The sequence below is a fragment of the Emydura macquarii genome, unplaced genomic scaffold (assembly GCF_026122565.2).
Source record: "Emydura macquarii macquarii isolate MOO-44397 ecotype Brisbane River unplaced genomic scaffold, CSIRO-AGI_Emac_v2 contig_1363, whole genome shotgun sequence".
NCBI classification, from domain to species: domain Eukaryota; kingdom Metazoa; phylum Chordata; order Testudines; family Chelidae; genus Emydura; species Emydura macquarii.
Window position 1 is genome coordinate 25,053,699 of NW_027131500.1, and position 17,897 is coordinate 25,071,595.

Below are 17,897 nucleotides of genomic sequence, written 5' to 3' on the forward strand. Positions count from 1 at the left end.
GTAAAATAGGAGTATAACGTAGTCTACAATTTTATGCCATTAATTCATGGAATTCTACACGCTCTACTTAATGGAAGTCATATTGTAGCCTGCAATATTACTTATTGTGGCTCTCTTTCATCTAAAGTCTTCTACTGCACCCATCACCCTGGTCTCACAGCCCCTGTTTGTTCTGTGCTTCTAAAAGCTACAGTCAATTGGCTTTATCAAAGATTTTATCTCATCAAGTCGTTAAAGGCAATTTTTTGAGTATGTAATTGCTATTTTCACTCATGGCCATGAACCTAAATACTGACCAGTTCTGCACAATTCTCCTTCCCAGCCTTGATTGCAGCAGCATTTTCCAGTGGGAGTGCAGTGTCCGTTCCGACAATGCCTTGAGCACTCAGATGTCAGTATCTGTGCAGATTGAGCTGTTCTTTTGCATTCTTCAGGGACTAAAGGTCTGTAGAAAAACATACGAGCCAATTACTTATTTAAAAATCAGGGTCAAGGGGAGAGAATTCTTTCACACGTAAAATTTTAAAAATGGCTTTTTCTCCTTCCTCTAAAGAAAGCTGTTTAAAAGTGGCCATATAGGAAGGCTTACAGCTTTGTATAGAGAACATATGGATACATTAAGTGAAAACAAATCTCTTTACACATGAAAGGATTATATGAATACTGTCAGTTGAAATCTTTTAAAGGCCTTATCATTAATTATATCATTCTTTTTTCCTGTATTCAGGCCTTCACTGTTGATGGTGAACATGGAATACAAACCATACAACTTTTTTCTTATTAAAGGCTTGCTTCTTCTCTCATTGATAACTGTCACAGTTTCAGGGTAACTGCACTTGTATTCCCCCTCCCTGGTCCTTCGAGGGCGCCCACTTAAGGTTTGTGGATCCCATCTATCACCTCTTTCAGGTGATAAACTGTCTCTCTCTCCCGCCTGACCAGCTGTTTTAAGGCTACACAGCTCCCTGCCTTACGTTGTGATATCCCCAGCAAGCCAGTCTGCCTAAAGACCAGCTTTGCATTCTCTCTGAGGGCTATGATCAGTATATTGCCAGCAGTTACCACGCAGCTCTTTCTAAGCAAGCACATTTATTCTTAAGGTAAAAACTTTGCATAGAAAACATACAATACTAATAAAAGTTCCTATGCACATGCTAAAAGTTTGCCAGACTCTTACTGTGCCCTACTAGGCCATAGTTTTTCCAGCCCTTCCGTAAGGGTTTGGAGGCTGCTGGGACAGAAGGTCCTATCCATTTGCTGGATCAGAAAGATGGCCCTGAATCAGCTGAAACCCAGCCTTTTGATAACATGAGCCCTTTCTTTGTCTGTTGGTTTCAGGAAAAAAGAGTTTGAACCAGGATATGCAAGACCCTGCCAGGGTTGGTACTTTGCTGGAGGTGTTTACAATCTATGTGATTCACCTTAATAATCCCTCCACTGTTCTTAATTCCTAGAGGAGCTGTGGCAACCTTCTTTCCCAGAATTGCATACAATCCCTGGCACATAGGAATACATAAACCATTAATACACTCAACACAATATGGTCTCCAAAAATATTGCATGTGGTTGCAATATCTGTCACAGACACCAATAAAAGTTTTGCCATTGACTTCAGTGGGAGCAAGATGGGGTGCGAAGGGAATTACCATTTTCTCAAAACCATCATTCAAAGAAAGATGAGACATTTTATGTCCTTAGCAAAATACAGTATAATGCATCTTTGTATGCAGTGTTGATGGAGCTGTTGGTCCAAGGATATTAGAGAGAAAAGGTGGGTGAGGTAACATCTTTTATTGGACTAACCTCTGTTCTGTTCTCTCGCACACAGAAGTTGGTCCAATAAAAGATATTACCACACCCACCTTCTCTCTAATGCATCATTGTGTTATACAGCATCTTTCATCCAAACAGTCTTCTGAGGTATACTTCAGAATTAAAGAATATGTCCTGAGACCACTTTGAGGCTGTGCAGTGCATCACACATGAAGGCCACATGTAATACCAATGCTCTGAGTGTTGAACTGCCTCCTGAGAAGCTTCCCTGATGGAGCTCAAGAATTTGATTTTATCTTAAGAGGCCCTACATAGTTTTGGAACTGTTTAGCTAAGAGGCTGCTTCTCTCCCTGGGCCCATGCTGTCGCTAGTGAGCTAAATCCCCCTCAGCACTGGAATTCACTTTCTATACTCGGTCTGTTGCAGCCTGGAATTATTAACCTTTTGGGTGCACTGCAAAGTTTACCTTCTTTCAGAGCCATTTAGAGAAGGTGGGTGTCCATAAGAGGAGGAGATGGTGGCTGAATGATGATTTAGCTAGGGCCCTACAATATGGCAGGATTAGTGACTTTAGTTTTTGTGGGACTGTCTTTGATTTGGAACAATTGTATTTATTTCATATATAATTTACCAAGTATTTTATTGAATATTTTAGGTTTTTAATTATGTGGTTTAAATTTTGGGAGTTGCCTAGATTTCCTAATAGACATTTGACAAATCAAGGCAATTTACACTTAAATAATAATGAGGATAATGAGAATAATAATAATAATGACAATGAGGATCAGAGAAAAGAGTATAGGAAAAAGAAAAAAAGGGATTTTTGGACAGAACTTGAAAGAGATTTTTAGAAGATTCTCACCAATAGTGGCACAGTTGTGTGGAGGGAAAAAGAAAACTGTCACTACATGAATGTATGGAGTTGGGAGGGCAATAGAGAGAAGTAAGGTAGGTTGCAGGGCTAAAAAAGAATTTAAACAATTCTGAACTGGATGTTGAAATGAATCAAAAGGCAGTGAAGTTCAAGACACCTAGAGAAAACTCCATAACGTGGTGGAAAGGGCCAAGCATACTGAGGGGAAGGATTTATAGATCAATGAGTTTGGAACAGCTGGATCTTTAGGAGTAAGGTGAGATCTTTGGGTAAGGGAATTGGAGGGAAAGTTAGTGGTGGTTTTGATGAGGGATAGGGAAGAACGTGGAACTGATATTCTGGGGTTTTTTGATGGTGGAGTCTGGTTAGGAATATCACATGTATTGCTAGCGAAGGCAGAACATTTTTAAGGGAGCCCATTTATTAACATTTTGCATCAAATAACTACCATAGAAGCACAATAGTTAAAGAACGATTAGTTCATTTTGTACATTGCCCTGCCAGTCCAAGATTGCACATTTTTAGCTCAGTTTTACAAGTCTGAAGCAATGGGGTTTCACCACCTGTCCTTTTTTAGATGTTTCAGTCAAGATCCTACAATGTCAGCCTCTAAAGGGAACAAAGGTATATTTTATACAAAAATACTAAATACTTAAAAGTAGAGTGATAACCAAGGGTTATTTTATTTCTCAGTAGGAAAGATAGATTACATAGACAATAATGAGATGTTAATGAATTTCATTAGTGCAGAGACACCAAAAATAAATTATTACAATAGCTGGTGGTGTTTCAGCCTTTGTGTCTTACTTTTTTTCTCCTCTTCCTGATTTACAATATATCTTGTACAGTGTTGAAATCTTAAAATTCCACTGCTCATGCTTTTCTGTCTCTTGTTTGTTCAAGAACTCTGTATTATTCAATGGAAGTCATGTAGCAGGACTATGTGGATTTTTCTTCAAGGTTCTTAGATACTCCAGGCTAGAATCTATCTGTAGCTTTGGTTTCTGTTGGCTTTTCTTCTAACTAAATGCCTAATTTCTGATTCTAACTTGCAGAGAGCAATCTGAATAAGGGTGTTTTATGTCATGTATTATGACTCGTGCAGCCATTTTGCAACATCTAATAACATCACTGTAGCATTCTACATCTTCCATTTGACACTCCAGATTTTTCTTCCCTTGTGCAGTCATAATGAAATCAAACTTTGTTGTAGGTTTGATACCAGTGTAAATGGAGAGTATACCCTGAGGGATGTCTAGTTCAGCTGATAGAACGAATCTACTGGTGTGCATCAATATTTTCTGCAGGATTCTGTAGTGTCATAGATTTTATGTAATGTAATTTTTCTGCCAGCTTCTAGATGGAAGTATTTTAGATGCTCAGTGGCCCTCAATATTGACAAAAGTACAGAATACATTCTGCATTAAAGAAATTACTCTGCTTTCTGCAGTAGCCATGGCTACAATACAATTTTTCAGAAACCTATTTCTATATGACTTGAATTCAAACATCTTGCAATTCAGGGAATCCATTATTTATTTATTATTTTTATGTAGTGTTTTAGATTTAAATAGTATTTAAAAAGCCCTTTCTAAAAATTTTAGGCACTCTGGTAACTAATTAGTCTTACAACAACATAATATTAATCACACAATACATTAAAAAGTCCTATTGGATATAGATTCAGTGGAATCTTTTTCAAAACAAATCAAGCCAAGCTGCAATATTTTCTATTAATTACACAGTTCAAGTGTCGTTATTTATTATTTATTAAATATGGTTTTAATTTTAATTTGGGAGTAACTAACTATAATTAATCTGCTCATATGTCATATGGCCCCAAACATCCATTTCATTTATATTAATTTTGTTTATAAAATTCCATGCACCATCACTGGCATCTTGTGAAATATGTATGGAAGAGCCTTTTGTTTTTCTTGTCAAAGAACAGATGGAGCCCACCACCTATATAACGAATAACATAATTTCAGAGGAAAGGCAGGCCTGATTGGATGTATATAGAGCATATCGTAGTCATATCCTTACTATTTCAGTTGCCTCTGTGTTTTTATTTTAAATAATCTGCTTTAACATTGTATTAGCATACATTTTTGCATTTTATTTCCTTGTATTTTTCTTGAGAGCAACGCTGAGAAACTTTCATTTGAATGTTTGATCTCTTACCATACATTCAAATGTACATGGTGCACCTTTGTATTTATTTGAGCTATATTGTGACCCACTCTAAGAAATTTTCAGGTGCCTTAAAGGGAGTATGCACTCACTTGATGGAGTGAGACTAAATGAGTACCGGCGGGGTGGAGGAGCGGAATGCTTGGCAGCTGTGAGATGGATTGTTAATGAAAATTGGGTCATGAGTGGATGAGATCCAGAAATTATGTCAATAGTGGGGAGGGCATTTCCATACATATCGCTCTATGGAAGCTTGGTGAGTGGGTCTGGTTATGGGGGAAGAATTTAGCAGCTGTGGGTTGGTAGGATTCTCACTGACGTAGGGATATAATCTCTGGAAACAGCCATAGGCTCGCTACTGAGATGGGTAGGTTGATTATTGGACTGGAAGCCTGTTTTTTATTATTATTATTAGGTTGATTATTGGAAATGGGAGATTGGGTGGGATTGGTTGCACAGCAAAATTACTTAGATTAGCAAAGACTGTGAGGAACTCCCAAGGGATCTAAAAAGCTAGGTAAATGGGGAGTATGATGGGCAAATGCAATTTGGTGTTGGCAAAGAGAAGATAATGCACATTGGAAGAAATAACTTGAGCCCCTCATATCCATTCTTCGATTTTAAATTAGGAAAAAGAACATGGTAGTTTTTGGGACAGCTCAGTGAAAACTGTGGAATCAAAAACAAATAATATGCTAAGATGAATAGGGAATGGGATGGAAAACAATACTGAAAATGTTATAGTGTTCTATAAATCAATGGTATGTCCTTACCTGGAATACTGACTTCTGTTCTAGTAGCCCTATCTAAAAAAAAAAAAAAGTGTGGAGACTGATGCTGAAAACTATTTGAAGGTCTGGAAGAACATTCATGTGTGAAGAAAATGAAAAGATGAGGATGGTTCAGAGAGGAGATGAATGAGAAGGGATATGATGGAACAAATAGGCTTGTACAGCATCGGTGCTGGAACTAAGGGTGTGAGTGCAGCTCCTGCACCCCCTGGCTTGAAGTGGTTTCCGTCAAATACAGGATTTACAGTTTGGTTCAGTGGCTCTTAGCACCCCCCACTATACAAATTGTTCCAGCCCCCCTGCGGGCAGAGTAAATTGGGCACTCCCATTTATCTTTTCTCATAATGTTAGAAGAAGGGGGCATTCAAGGAAAAAAAATTAAACCAGTAAAAGGAAATACTCTTTTATTTTTGGTACAATATACAATTAACCTGTTGAACTCATTGCCATTAGGCTAACATTGAAGTCTGAGCTTAGTAGGATTTAAAAAGAAAGGATTAGGTATTTATATGGATAATGGCAATCATAGTAGTAAAATATAGTAGGCTGCATTGAGTATCAAGTTACAGTTTAATAAAGTCCCTTTTCAGAGCAGAAGTGCATTTTAAGGATTTAATATTAAACAAAAGCATAATTTGTGGTGGAAGGAGAAGGGGTGATAAAGGAAAATCTGCTAGGGCACAGGCAGGACCTAGGTGAGGAAATTTCCCTTAGCCTCTTTTTAATATGCTTAATTTCAGATAGACACAGTGGGCCAAATTTTCCAATAGCACCTCAGGTTTATGTCTCAAATGTCTGGCTTGCATGTATGAATGAATTCATGTAAAAATGAAGGCGTGCTGATTTATCTGAAAAATAGTTTGAAGAATGACCTCACAATATTTCTTAGTGCTGTTGATACTTGTGAATAAAACTGATTTTTACTCAAATATTTAATTATCAGTAAGCTGTACTTGTCACACTTTGTCAATACAGATTACATCACTAGTAGCTTAGGTTGCAGTGGAAGGGAAGATGGCGAAATTCTGGTTGGTAAAGTGTCTAGTGACCAGATTAATAAAAAGGCAGGTGAAACAAAACCCTGTTATGATTGTTGAGTTGTATATGAAAAATCTTACTAGTACTCATGTGTATTATGGTAGAGCACAAAGGCCCTCATCAAGATCATGGCACTGCTGTGCACGTACAAACACATGTAAGAGACAGTCCCTTCCCCACAGAACTTACAATTTATGATTTTCAGATTAAGAACAGAACATTTTCAGGCACAGAACAATTGTTTTGAACTGGATCCCACAAAGGTAAAATTAGTCCTGGAACTGATTGAGGGCCTGATCATGCCAACAGTTAAGCATATGTGTAATTTTGCTCACATGAATAGTTCCACTGTCTCTCCTGACATGAAAGATGGGGCAGGGTGGAGAATAGATGGTGGATCCATAAAGTTATTGTCCTACTGTCCCTCCTTGGACTCAGGGCCAGATTAAGGTCAGTGATTTTATGAATCTACTTCTCCACAATCTCCAAACGGCGGGACATAGTGGCTGTAGCCATGGAGCTGCTCACGAGTTACATGATGTTCTGTGGGAAAGATTTTTTCACCCATTCCCTTAATCCTTATAAAACTCTCAAGTGCACAGCCCAGTAACCTGATGGCGTGTAGCATTTGGCCCACAGGAAGTTAGCCAAAATAAGCTGCTGCTAATTACTATTTAACTAGAATTGTTAAGACTGTATATCTTAAAGAGCTATTCATAGACATAGTACAGTACTGGATATCTTGCTTGTTAAAGTATACCTTCATGACTCTATGTAATCATTCTAGTTGTATGGCACATGGAATAAAACCTGCATTTGGACTCAGAGTCCTCATTGCCTTATGAAGGTCTGACATACTCAGGAAATTGAGACATCAGGAGAGTAAAAGCAATTTATATATGCATGACTGTACTAAGAATAGAAGAGTAGCCTCTGCTATTATTTAAGGCAAGTTAAGGAATATAAATATAAACCATGTTTTAATAAATGAAAATTCACACTAAAATAATCTGTCATTTCATGGCATGATTAATAAATCCCTTGACAGTTCCATAATGTGCAGAAAGTGAGAAATTTAATTGCAATATATATTACTATTCCACTCAGGCATATGTGGAGCAATACAATTTAGGAGGCAAAATTCAGCTGTAATGTAATTCCACTGAAGCTAATGCAGTGCCATCAAGGCTGAATTTGGCACAATATTTTAAAAATGCTTGGTGAGTAAAACAAAAGATGCATCTCTGTTTGTTCTAGGAATAGGGCATACCCATGTGAATCCTGACTGATATCAAATGATTTCTGATATTTCACTGCTATGTGGAAAGGAGAATATTTTACTTCAATTGAATTTCACGCAAAATATTAGACTTAGTTATTAAAATGATGCACAAACACACATTAATGCAAAATGTATCATAGCTTCACTTTTTCCAAGGCAAATTACAACTGAAAATAAGTTTGTTTCATTACTTCTTCTGTGATAAGTAGTAAGTTATACTGCATCTCTTGAGGTACAGTTTCTAAAATAAAAATATACCTTAAGTACTGGGAGACATGCCAGAAGCTTGTTACTTGTCTCCAGATTTACTACAAGGGAATAATGTGGAAAAAACCTCACTGTTCCTAGATTTAAACTCAGCCACATATAAAATTTATTCTTATATGGTATACTTGTTCATGACCTCTAGTCTTTAGAAATTCTGTCATGTTTGAAAACTAGTCCCTAGTGGAGCCTGTATCAATGTTAATAGCTAAGAGGTCAATGCAACTGCTAAACAGTTTGTATTACTGTCAGGGTGGTCATGAAAACAACACCTGCTGCATGAGCACTTGGCAGCTGGGTCAACAGGCACTGTGGGAATTTATCAATTTAGGGGGCCACTTGCATAACACTTTGACTGATGAATTGGGAAAGACTGGCTTACTGGGCTAAAGCTGCTCTATTATGTATGACTTTCTTTGCGATGGCAGAGGAATTGGCTTCCTGCAGCTCCAGAAAATAGTCAAAAGATAAACTGAGCTGTTTTTTCCTTATAAAGTGATAAAAAGTGAAAGCTCCTTAATACCCAATGTTAGAAACAGTAAGAAAATGAAAACAAAACCTTTACAGTCAGTGGATTGTGATGTGATTAAAAAACCACCCAGTTTTTCCATAGTGGTTACAAAGGACTTTTTGTGGTGTACTTCTGTAAAGTGAAACTCTCTTGGCTGGTATTTATTAAGAGCTTTAATTTCTCTTTAGTATCTCTTATGGGAATAGTAGCTGCATGTGGCTAGGTAAATGAGATAAGAATTTTGCATTCTAAGACTAAACTAAATATAATTAGACATTAATTCTGGCTTTCCATTCTCTTCAATGACTTAGAGGCACGGTAATTTTTTGGAGAGAAAGGGTTCGTATGGCCCATCTGGGTGGGTTCACCAATAAAATGGCTCATTTTGTTGACAGCTTTAGGAAGTGCTTTCAGAGTATATCTCTGAACCATCAAACCAGACTTTTTTGGAGAATGGGTCCACACTGTTCATTTCTATCTGAGTTTTTCATCTCTCATTAACCAAAAACTTCATAAATGCTACACTTACTTACTATTTTAAATTTTTCTGAAAATGCCAAATGCCTGTCATATGAGACAGTTGTATTAAAGGATATAATAGCTGAAATTCTTTGGAAGAGCCTTCATCTTAGTTTCAAATCACCTGAATGTGATATAGTGTCCCAGACACAATCCTTTAATGTTTGGAATCAATTCCTTTGTAAATATTCTTCTGATGTCATAAATCCCAGCAGAGTGTCAAAAAGGAATGCTAAACTGAATAGAACAAGTTTGTAGGGTTAAGCAAGAGAGATGGTTTGCATCAACTTTAGGGCTGGATCCAATTGAAACTAGCAACCACAACTCTTGGCCCAAAGATGCTCTGCAGGCATACTGTAGTCCAGAGCTATGAAGACTAATCATAATGCATGGGGAAGAATTCTTTCTAGCATGTCCATGGAGCACCTGATTAGGTATTAGATACTACCTACCAGGAACTAAGGTATTGTCATACTGGATCAGAACAATTGTCTATTTAGTTTGAATCCTGTATCAGACTGTGGCAAATACTGGATGCTTCAGAGAAAGGAATGGATTTCCTTATAATGAACCATGATAACGTACCTATGTCTAGTGAGTTTCTTTCTAACCCTGGACAATGTTTGATTTAGGTCCTGAAGCATCAGAGCTTAAGAGTTGTTTTCTGTCTGTCTCTCTCTCTCTCTCTCTCTCTTTTTGGGGGACGGTATCCTTAGCTAGTGTAGTGATGATAATGATACCTACAAATAACTTGACAATGGTTGGGCTCTCATGTGCTGAGAGCACTGCCAATCCTGCTGACCAGTATTGCCTAATTGTTTCCTTGTACTCCCCACTTTGTCTCCATCTGTTATCACTTGTCTTTTACTTAGATAGGAAGCTCTTTGGGGCAGGGACATTTTTTGTTCTGTGTTTGTACAAAGCATAGCACAATGGGGTCCTATAATACAAAAAATGTTATCCATATACATGTTTGGTGCTCTTTTGAATCCTGCTCTGCGCCTCAACAATATCTTTGGTAGTGAGTTCTACAGGTTAATTATGTATTGTGTAAAATAAACAAAAGTCCTTTTATCAGTTTTAAATGTATTGCCTTTCAGTTTATTTTAATTGAAAGTTTCTTGGTTATTGAAATATGAGGTTAAATGGCAGTGCCCAAATGACCTACCACAAACCATTCTTTATTTTATATATCTCAATATTTCACTTCTTATTAGTCTTCTATCTACACCGAAGTTTTTTTTAACTCTTTCCTTATATGTGAAAATCTTTCCATATGTCTGACCATTTTCATTGCCCTTCTATCATAGGTAGCCATCACAATGGTTTAGGAGCACCTTCCACAGTTTAACTTAGTAGTAGTAGTATTGTGGTAGTGGCTCTGAATCCCAGTCATGGAATAGGACCCCATTGTGCTAAATGTTGTACAAACACAGAACACGTTTAAAGATATTTTAATTCAACTGTCCGTAATGATGTTTGGTTCTTCCCTTGAGTTAGTTAATTTGAAACCAATCAACATGTGTACATAGTTCAAATGATTCCTTCCAATGTGCTTTATATAGCATTTGCCATTGTGCTGGCCAAGCACTCCTTTCTCAGGTCCATCTGGAATTTCTCCCTATTTTCTCTATTGTTGGCTAACCTAAACAACTTTGTCCTCCAGAAATTTTGCACGTCATTGCTGACCCCCTTCTCCAGATAATAAATATATTAGATAGTGCAGCTTTACTATGGGTCTTTGGGACATCCCACCACTAACTTCTGTTTATACTGAAAATTTGTGCATTTATTCCTACTCTTTATTTTCTATCTTTTCATCAGTTCCCAATCCATGACAACACTTTACTTCTCTCTCTCATACTTTACTTTTCTCAGGTCGGAAGGGCATAATTTTCTTTTATAGGAAATTCTATCTTAATTACTATTGTAACTAATTTACCTAATACTAAAATTATACTTTTCTGTAAATGCTAGGATCATTCTCTCCTTCTAAGCATAACAAAAGAACAACATTAACTATGATACACTTCAGTTGCTGATATTAGTGATAGATAGTATATGTTTATAGCACCTTCAGTTACTCACTGCTTAGATTCTTTTATTTATTTTTTACTTTCTGTGGCACTCATTGCTATATTATCTGAGAGTTCTTCCAAGATTTATTGTATCCTTACAACCCCTTGTGAGGTAGGGAAGTATTATTTATTCCCAAAATACCAATGGAGAATAAAGTCAATGAGATTAAGTGTCAGGAAGTCTGTGGAAGGGCAGGGAATGGAACCCAGATCTCCCGAGTCTCAAAATAGTGCCTTAAACATGCATCTGACTTTGGATCAGAAGAGCATCCACTCCTACCTATTAATTTGCTAAAATTTAAATGATCAGTTTGTCCTAACACCACCTCAGTCTCCTTTAGTCTCCACCTCAGTGCTTCATCTTTTACCTACATGCGAAGAGTAGTTCTGGGGTAGGTATCTCAGCATTGTTTCCTTGCTAAAGTCTCATGCAAACCATTCTCTGCAACTATCCATATTCTCCTTGATTATTCCCTTAACTTCCTAGTAATTTAACAGACTACTTGCTCTTGCGAGTTTTCTTAGTGCGGATAATTTATTTATTTTTGTCTGTGGTTATTTGCTCTTCAAATATCCTTGAAGCCCTCCCAATTTACATTTGACAAGCCATAGATTATTCTTTTCTATTGGCAACAAGTAGGCTGGAATTCTGTTTTTGACGGCTTACTCTTTGGATCAAATAATCTCTTGAAAGGTGCCATTTTAGTCACATTTTTTAATTGCCTTTCTCCTTCCTTTTTGTATGGGCACAGATATGCCTGACTCTAATGTAGTATACATTCATACTGATAAATAACATTGACCTACTCCTGTTTCAATGCAGAACAGATCAAAGTGGACTAGGGAACTTTTAGCGTGCTGTAGTAGGGTCCACATGGACAGTAAATGTGCAGCACACTAGTGCATTGTAGAGTTACACCTCAATGTACCATGTGCTAACTGTTCATCTAAATAAGCCCTAATCTTGACTGTGTGTCTATTTTTATATATCTTCCTTATCTGAAATCCTAATATCTTATTGGATGCCCCATCCTCAACCCATCCTTCCAGTGGAGTTGTAATTACTGACCTTTTCTTTCCTACTAGATACCTAGTGTATCTTGTGTTATTGACATCTTCAACAGAAGACTCTGTCCAATTTGAGCACAGCTCTGCATCTGTCAGCTTTCTGCTGGCTAGAAGTTTAATTTTACCCAACTGTCTTTATTTTCCTTGTCTGTAGCCTGGTTCCACTTTAATTATCTCTTCCATAATAGCCTCTCCCTGCCCTAGTGCCTAAAATGTGACCATCTCCTCAGTACACGTAACCTCATTTGCAAAATGAGATACTGTAGTTCCCCCTGTCTAGCACAGGGAACCAGAGGTATACCAGAGAGCCCTGGACTTAAGGCTTCCTTAATAATCTAACTTTGGCTTCTGGAGCCAATCTCTTACACCTTCTTGTATTATTTATACCAGTAAATGCCATTGCCACAGACTCCTCCCCAACACTTTCTAGAGGTTTGTCAGGAAATCTGCACACCGCTGCATGCCCAGTAGGCAACTCTCCAAAAGGTTCTTATTGTCTCTGCATACCCAGCTACCAATATTTGACAATAGAATCTTCTGTACTCATAGCATGTGTCTTTCTTATGGCCACGTTCCCCAGTCTGTGAGGGGTACTTCCTCAGGCTCTTCTTCTATCAGAAATAGAGATTTGACTGTCTATTGCACACGCAGCCCTTTCCCTTGTGACACTAACTTTGTCAGCTGAAGGACTGTGGCTTCAGATTCTATTTGCCTGAAAGTGGCCTCTGCCTAGCAAGTTTACCGTGTTGCCATCCTAGTACAGGCTTAGGTATTCTGCACAGACACACAATCACCACCTAGCCTCACTCAGGACTCACTAACTTCAAACAAAATAGACTACTTCAAATAGATTAGATAGAATAACTACTCTCTCAGTTCCTGTTAAAGTAAGTTGAATTATCTGATACCATAATTCTGAATAAACCACCTCTGATTTCACTCAGCCTGGTTGCCATATAAGATAATCATACTTTAGAAAGTGAGGTCAGAAGACTGCACTGGATATGCTGCTGGAGTTTCTCCAGACATCTTAATGTGAGAGTGGTTTCTTCTTTTGTTGACTAGCCAGTCAATTGTGGAAGAATTTTAAAGGAACCACATAGCCTGAGGTTTTGAAGTCGGGCTTTGCCACGGTTGATACTGTTTGTTTGCAAGGTCACAGTGGTGGGGAAAATTTTATTTGCCAGATCGGCTGGTTATATAATGATTTCCTATTATGGTTAGAAGAGATAAAGTCCCAGATCTCCTCCATATTCAAACTATGAACCTCCACCACTTGGCTAAAAGAATAACTTCATTAGTGGTAGCAGCAGTAGGCTTCTCTGTGGATCTGCCACTAGGAATGGGGAACAGAACATTCCCCCTGGCAGGGGAAGCTTGTCCTGTGTGTCTGAGTTATTGCTTTGTAGCAAATACCCATTGTTAAAAATTATGGCTACGTTCGTCCACACGGAATGTTCTCACTAAGCTGATAAACAAAGCTGCTACTTTCTCCATGTTCACATGCCTCTTGAAGACCCACTTGTATCATGGTGCTGACAAGAAACAGTTGATAGGTAATTGCAAGGTTGAGGTGACTAGGATAGTCTGTATATCTAACCTCTATTTCACAACACTATTATCAAACATTGCATTATTAGATGTAACTGTCTTGACAACTTTATTTGTATGGTATACTCATTTCCCCCACACTTCATCTTTGTTTTGTCTCTTTTAGACTTAAAAGTCTTGGGACAGGGACTACACCTTTGTGTGTGTGTGTGTGTGTGTGTGTGTGTGTGTGTGTGTTTGTAAAGCAGCAAGCACAAATTGGGCACTATCAGAAACAAATGATAAATGATATTTGTATAGATATGAACATGTATAAAATGAATGATGTTTAATAAATGTTTTTAAGGCTTTGACTTTATCAAACACATACCTGATCGCCAGTATGCTAGCAATGAATGAGAAACTAATGCTTAACATGTAATGATGCTCACATGCCAAAGTGTTGGACTGAATCCAGTTCACCAAAAAAAAAAAAAAAAAATCCTACAATGATGATAGTTAAAAATAAACAAAAAAAACCTCCTTTGTCCAAAAACTGTGTACTTTGCCACAATCCACTTAATTTCAAATGTATGCCAATGTAGAAGGACAACGTCTATAGCACTCTGGTTATTTTCTCCAGTAACCAAACACAAATCTTACCCCCTGCCCACACATGAATTAACTAACCAGGAGCACTGCAATGGGAGGTCTGGCCTTTCAGGTATGTCATTTTGAGACCACCCTACTAGACAAGGCAACAAGAACACAAAACCAAGGTCAAACAAGGCAACCCCTTGTAATTGGATACTAATAATGGAATTAAGGTGTAAAATTCACTTAAATGCATACACCAACAGACTAAACAATCCAAATGAGGCTGGCAAGATTTGTGTTGGAAAAATGTTTTAATACTAGAAAGCATAAATAAAACACATAAAATAACCTTGACTGACAGACTGCAGTAACATCTGCTTCCTAAATAATTGCAATATATCTGGGTGGTATAATAATCAGAGACCATTAGAATTGTACTATAACTAATATACTTATAATATTGTTCTAAATGCAAATAATGTATTACTACATTCTCTTCATTTATCATGTACTGTACCAACAACAACTTTCAGAATTTCAACTCTGGTTTGAAGACAAATTGTTCTCCGGAGCAGTGAAAAGATGATGAAACTGGAAGCATGACTATGCTGATGTTAACAGGCAAACATGCTGAAATAGATCTAAGCAGTGGGTAGATTTTATGACTCTAATAGCTCTCTGAAGGATGGTTGGGTGAAAGTAATTAGTACAACTGGTACAATGATTGTTGCCCCCTTTCCTTTTGTGTTAGAATTTTATTCAATCTTGTGGTCTGTGTGCATGTTTTTGCAGGATGGAGATACAATAGGCTTAAGATGACACATGCCTGGTTTGATGGAACTGCTGGTGTCATTGGGAAGAAAAGGACACTTCTCTAACTAAGGTGAGTTCCCTTTAGCTGCATTTTCCCATTGCCCCTGATGATGAGGACATTGGTGTATGGAAGAGGGGGGTTTTGTGCAAAGTTTTCAGATCCCCTATCGTTCACTTAGAAGTAGTTGCATTACAAAGAACTTGAAATTGGGGTAAAGGGATTTGCTTCTTCATATGTTGATTGGTGTACAGGGTAGTATAGAAAGAGAATTTGGGCAATGTTTTTAGTCCATTTGAGTCTGACAATTCCTCGTCTTTGATGCACAATTTTTGGTGCTTATTATACTTGGGAAAACACTTTTTTGCGTGATATTAATTTCATCCCTCTTTTTATCACAAGTCAAAATAATTTTATTTAGCTTATGGATTTTGTGTTTTATAAATCATTTGGGTAGGATTTTGGTGGCCTGTTAGAAATAGTTGCTGATTTTTAGGTCTTGCTGCAGAATCTGGAATATTCATTTGATGGTGAGGCAACAGAAGGTCCTTGTATGGACTTTGCTTTTCTGGTCACAGAAAAAGTGTAGAGTGCATTGTTCATTGTACAAACTTACCTAGAGAAGAGGTGGATGATAGTAAATTAATCCATGCATGCTACTCCCTAGATGCAGGTATATCTCTAGAAACCATGGGGCGGATCCTTAGCTGACACAAATTGTCAGAGCTCTATTGAAATCAATAAGGATCTGCTGTCAGATGTGTCCTTCCTGTGTGTGACATCCCATGCAGGAGAAAAACAGATGCTTTCGGGAGAAGTGTGTGTGTTGTTCATATAGTCATTGTCACTGCAAAGACCTTTTGAACCAGTTCCATATGTGAACTGCTATACCATTTTACACAGCACACCAGCTGGCCTTCGGCACCTTTCACTAAGACAGGAAGAATCTGGTGTCCTGCCACCAATGAATACTGTATCTCCTCAGCTGTAGGCACTGGTGATTCAGAATCCCAGCAGAATCTTCCATGTGGATTGGTTCAAAAGGTTCTACTGTAAATAGGGGAGTCTAGGTTTTCATGAATGTAACCAAATACCCCCCAAATATGAGCATCTAGACATCAGCAAGGTAAGGTCCAGAGGTTGAAGAAGATGATATATAGGCTACCCCTGAGAGTTTAAAATGTCCTTTTATAGTATTTAAACTATACTTGATAGTGGTTACTTTTGGTGAGTGCTACCAGCTGGTGGCTCCTATACCTGCTGTTAGAAAACCTTTGAGTTGAGCATTCCCCTCCGTTTTTGTTCAAGCATTACATAACTAGAGCTACATGGAAAAGTGAAGCATAAGTGATTTGTTCTGTTTCACAATGTATTTATTTTACGTTTTGCCCAGGTAGTTTTGTTAACCTGCTTAAGGACAGATTGATCCGAGTCTGTGATGTGAATGAAGTAATGCTTACCTTTTGGGGTCAACAATCTTGTAGAGTTTCCCATTGTGAGATTGCGTCATGCTTTTGCTGCTTGATAAAATGTACACCTCACCTGTGAAAGAAATAGATCTAGTAAATTAGTGTTCTTTAATAATGTTCTGTACCTCTGATTTATCATCTAGCTCTATGTGCAAGATGGTGAAAACCTTATGAAATAAATACCTTTCATCATTGGAAAATACAATGTAATTTTACTGTTTGATAACATATATGAAAAAAAAATTACCAATTAACACTAGAAATGTGAAAATAACTTTGTCGTGAAAATGAAAACCAAATTCTTCACTTTTAACATTTTGTAGAGCTAATTTAAGTTTTGAATTTCAAAATTTAGACAAAACTTCAAAATTTGGGGGAGATAAAAAGGGGGGAATTTAATCTGCCCATTCAATAGGTTTACTATGAGTATTATTACTATATACTACTAAATATGGAATTATACAAGTTGAAATTATTTTTGTGATGTGAATATGGGCAATGTATGACAGGCCCTTCGTTACAAACATGATTAACTTCCTGTGGGCGGTTCTGACCAATATTCATTATGATTTAGAAACTAGATATACTAGAAAGCCTCTAACATGAAGTTTTTTTCCTTTCTAAATGTGGTTAATATGTGCATTTGTTGTTCATAAAAGTGAAGGCAAGCATCAGCTAGAGCCAGATAAAGTGCACACATTCTGTGTGAAGCTGTAGTAAGCAGCTCAGTACTAAATTGCATCCCATTACCAATCACATTCTTGGCATCTATTAAGAGGGCACTCCTGCAGATTGTGTCAATGCATTTAATGATCTTTTGATGAATTGAGTGTGAAATCATCAACTCACTTTTCCTTTACACCAAATTCAGGATTTGACCCCAAGTTTCTAAAGGTGAAAGGCTAGTGTCCTGTCCTACTATGGCACGGAACTTCCAGAGTTAATTGTTTAAATGAGTGTTGGGAAGCAAATATAAGTCAGAGAAAATCTCTCATCAGTCTTTATGAAAAATTCAGTTAGCATGAATGAGAATTTTAAACACTGAAACAGGATTTAGATATTTTCATTCAATTCTTGACCTCCTTTTGTCATAGAACT

General features: G+C 37.5%; 2 protein-coding genes across 11 annotated transcripts in view; one reads left to right on the plus strand and one right to left on the minus strand.

Moving 5' to 3' along the window:
* ANAPC10 (anaphase promoting complex subunit 10) overlaps window positions 1-17,897 on the plus strand; it is a 276,728-nt gene that overhangs the window by 151,944 nt on the left and 106,887 nt on the right. For 8 of the 9 annotated variants that reach the window (XR_010920520.1, XR_010920523.1, XR_010920525.1 and 5 more), the window contains exon 5: window positions 15,312-15,402. The gene's annotated coding sequence lies outside the window, so the exon portion shown is untranslated. Of the gene's footprint in view, window positions 1-15,311; window positions 15,403-16,723; window positions 16,974-17,897 lie in introns of those variants that run through there. The other variant, XR_010920519.1, reaches the window with a different exon arrangement.
* Window positions 1-17,897, minus strand: part of HHIP (hedgehog interacting protein) — an 87,152-nt gene that overhangs the window by 2,793 nt on the left and 66,462 nt on the right. For both annotated transcript variants that reach the window (XM_067551952.1, XM_067551954.1), the window contains exons 11-12: window positions 16,791-16,872; window positions 297-445 (exon numbers count right to left, since the gene is read on the minus strand). In XM_067551952.1, the coding sequence (XP_067408053.1) occupies window positions 297-445; window positions 16,791-16,872 (231 nt within the window). The remainder of the gene's footprint in view (window positions 1-296; window positions 446-16,790; window positions 16,873-17,897) is intronic.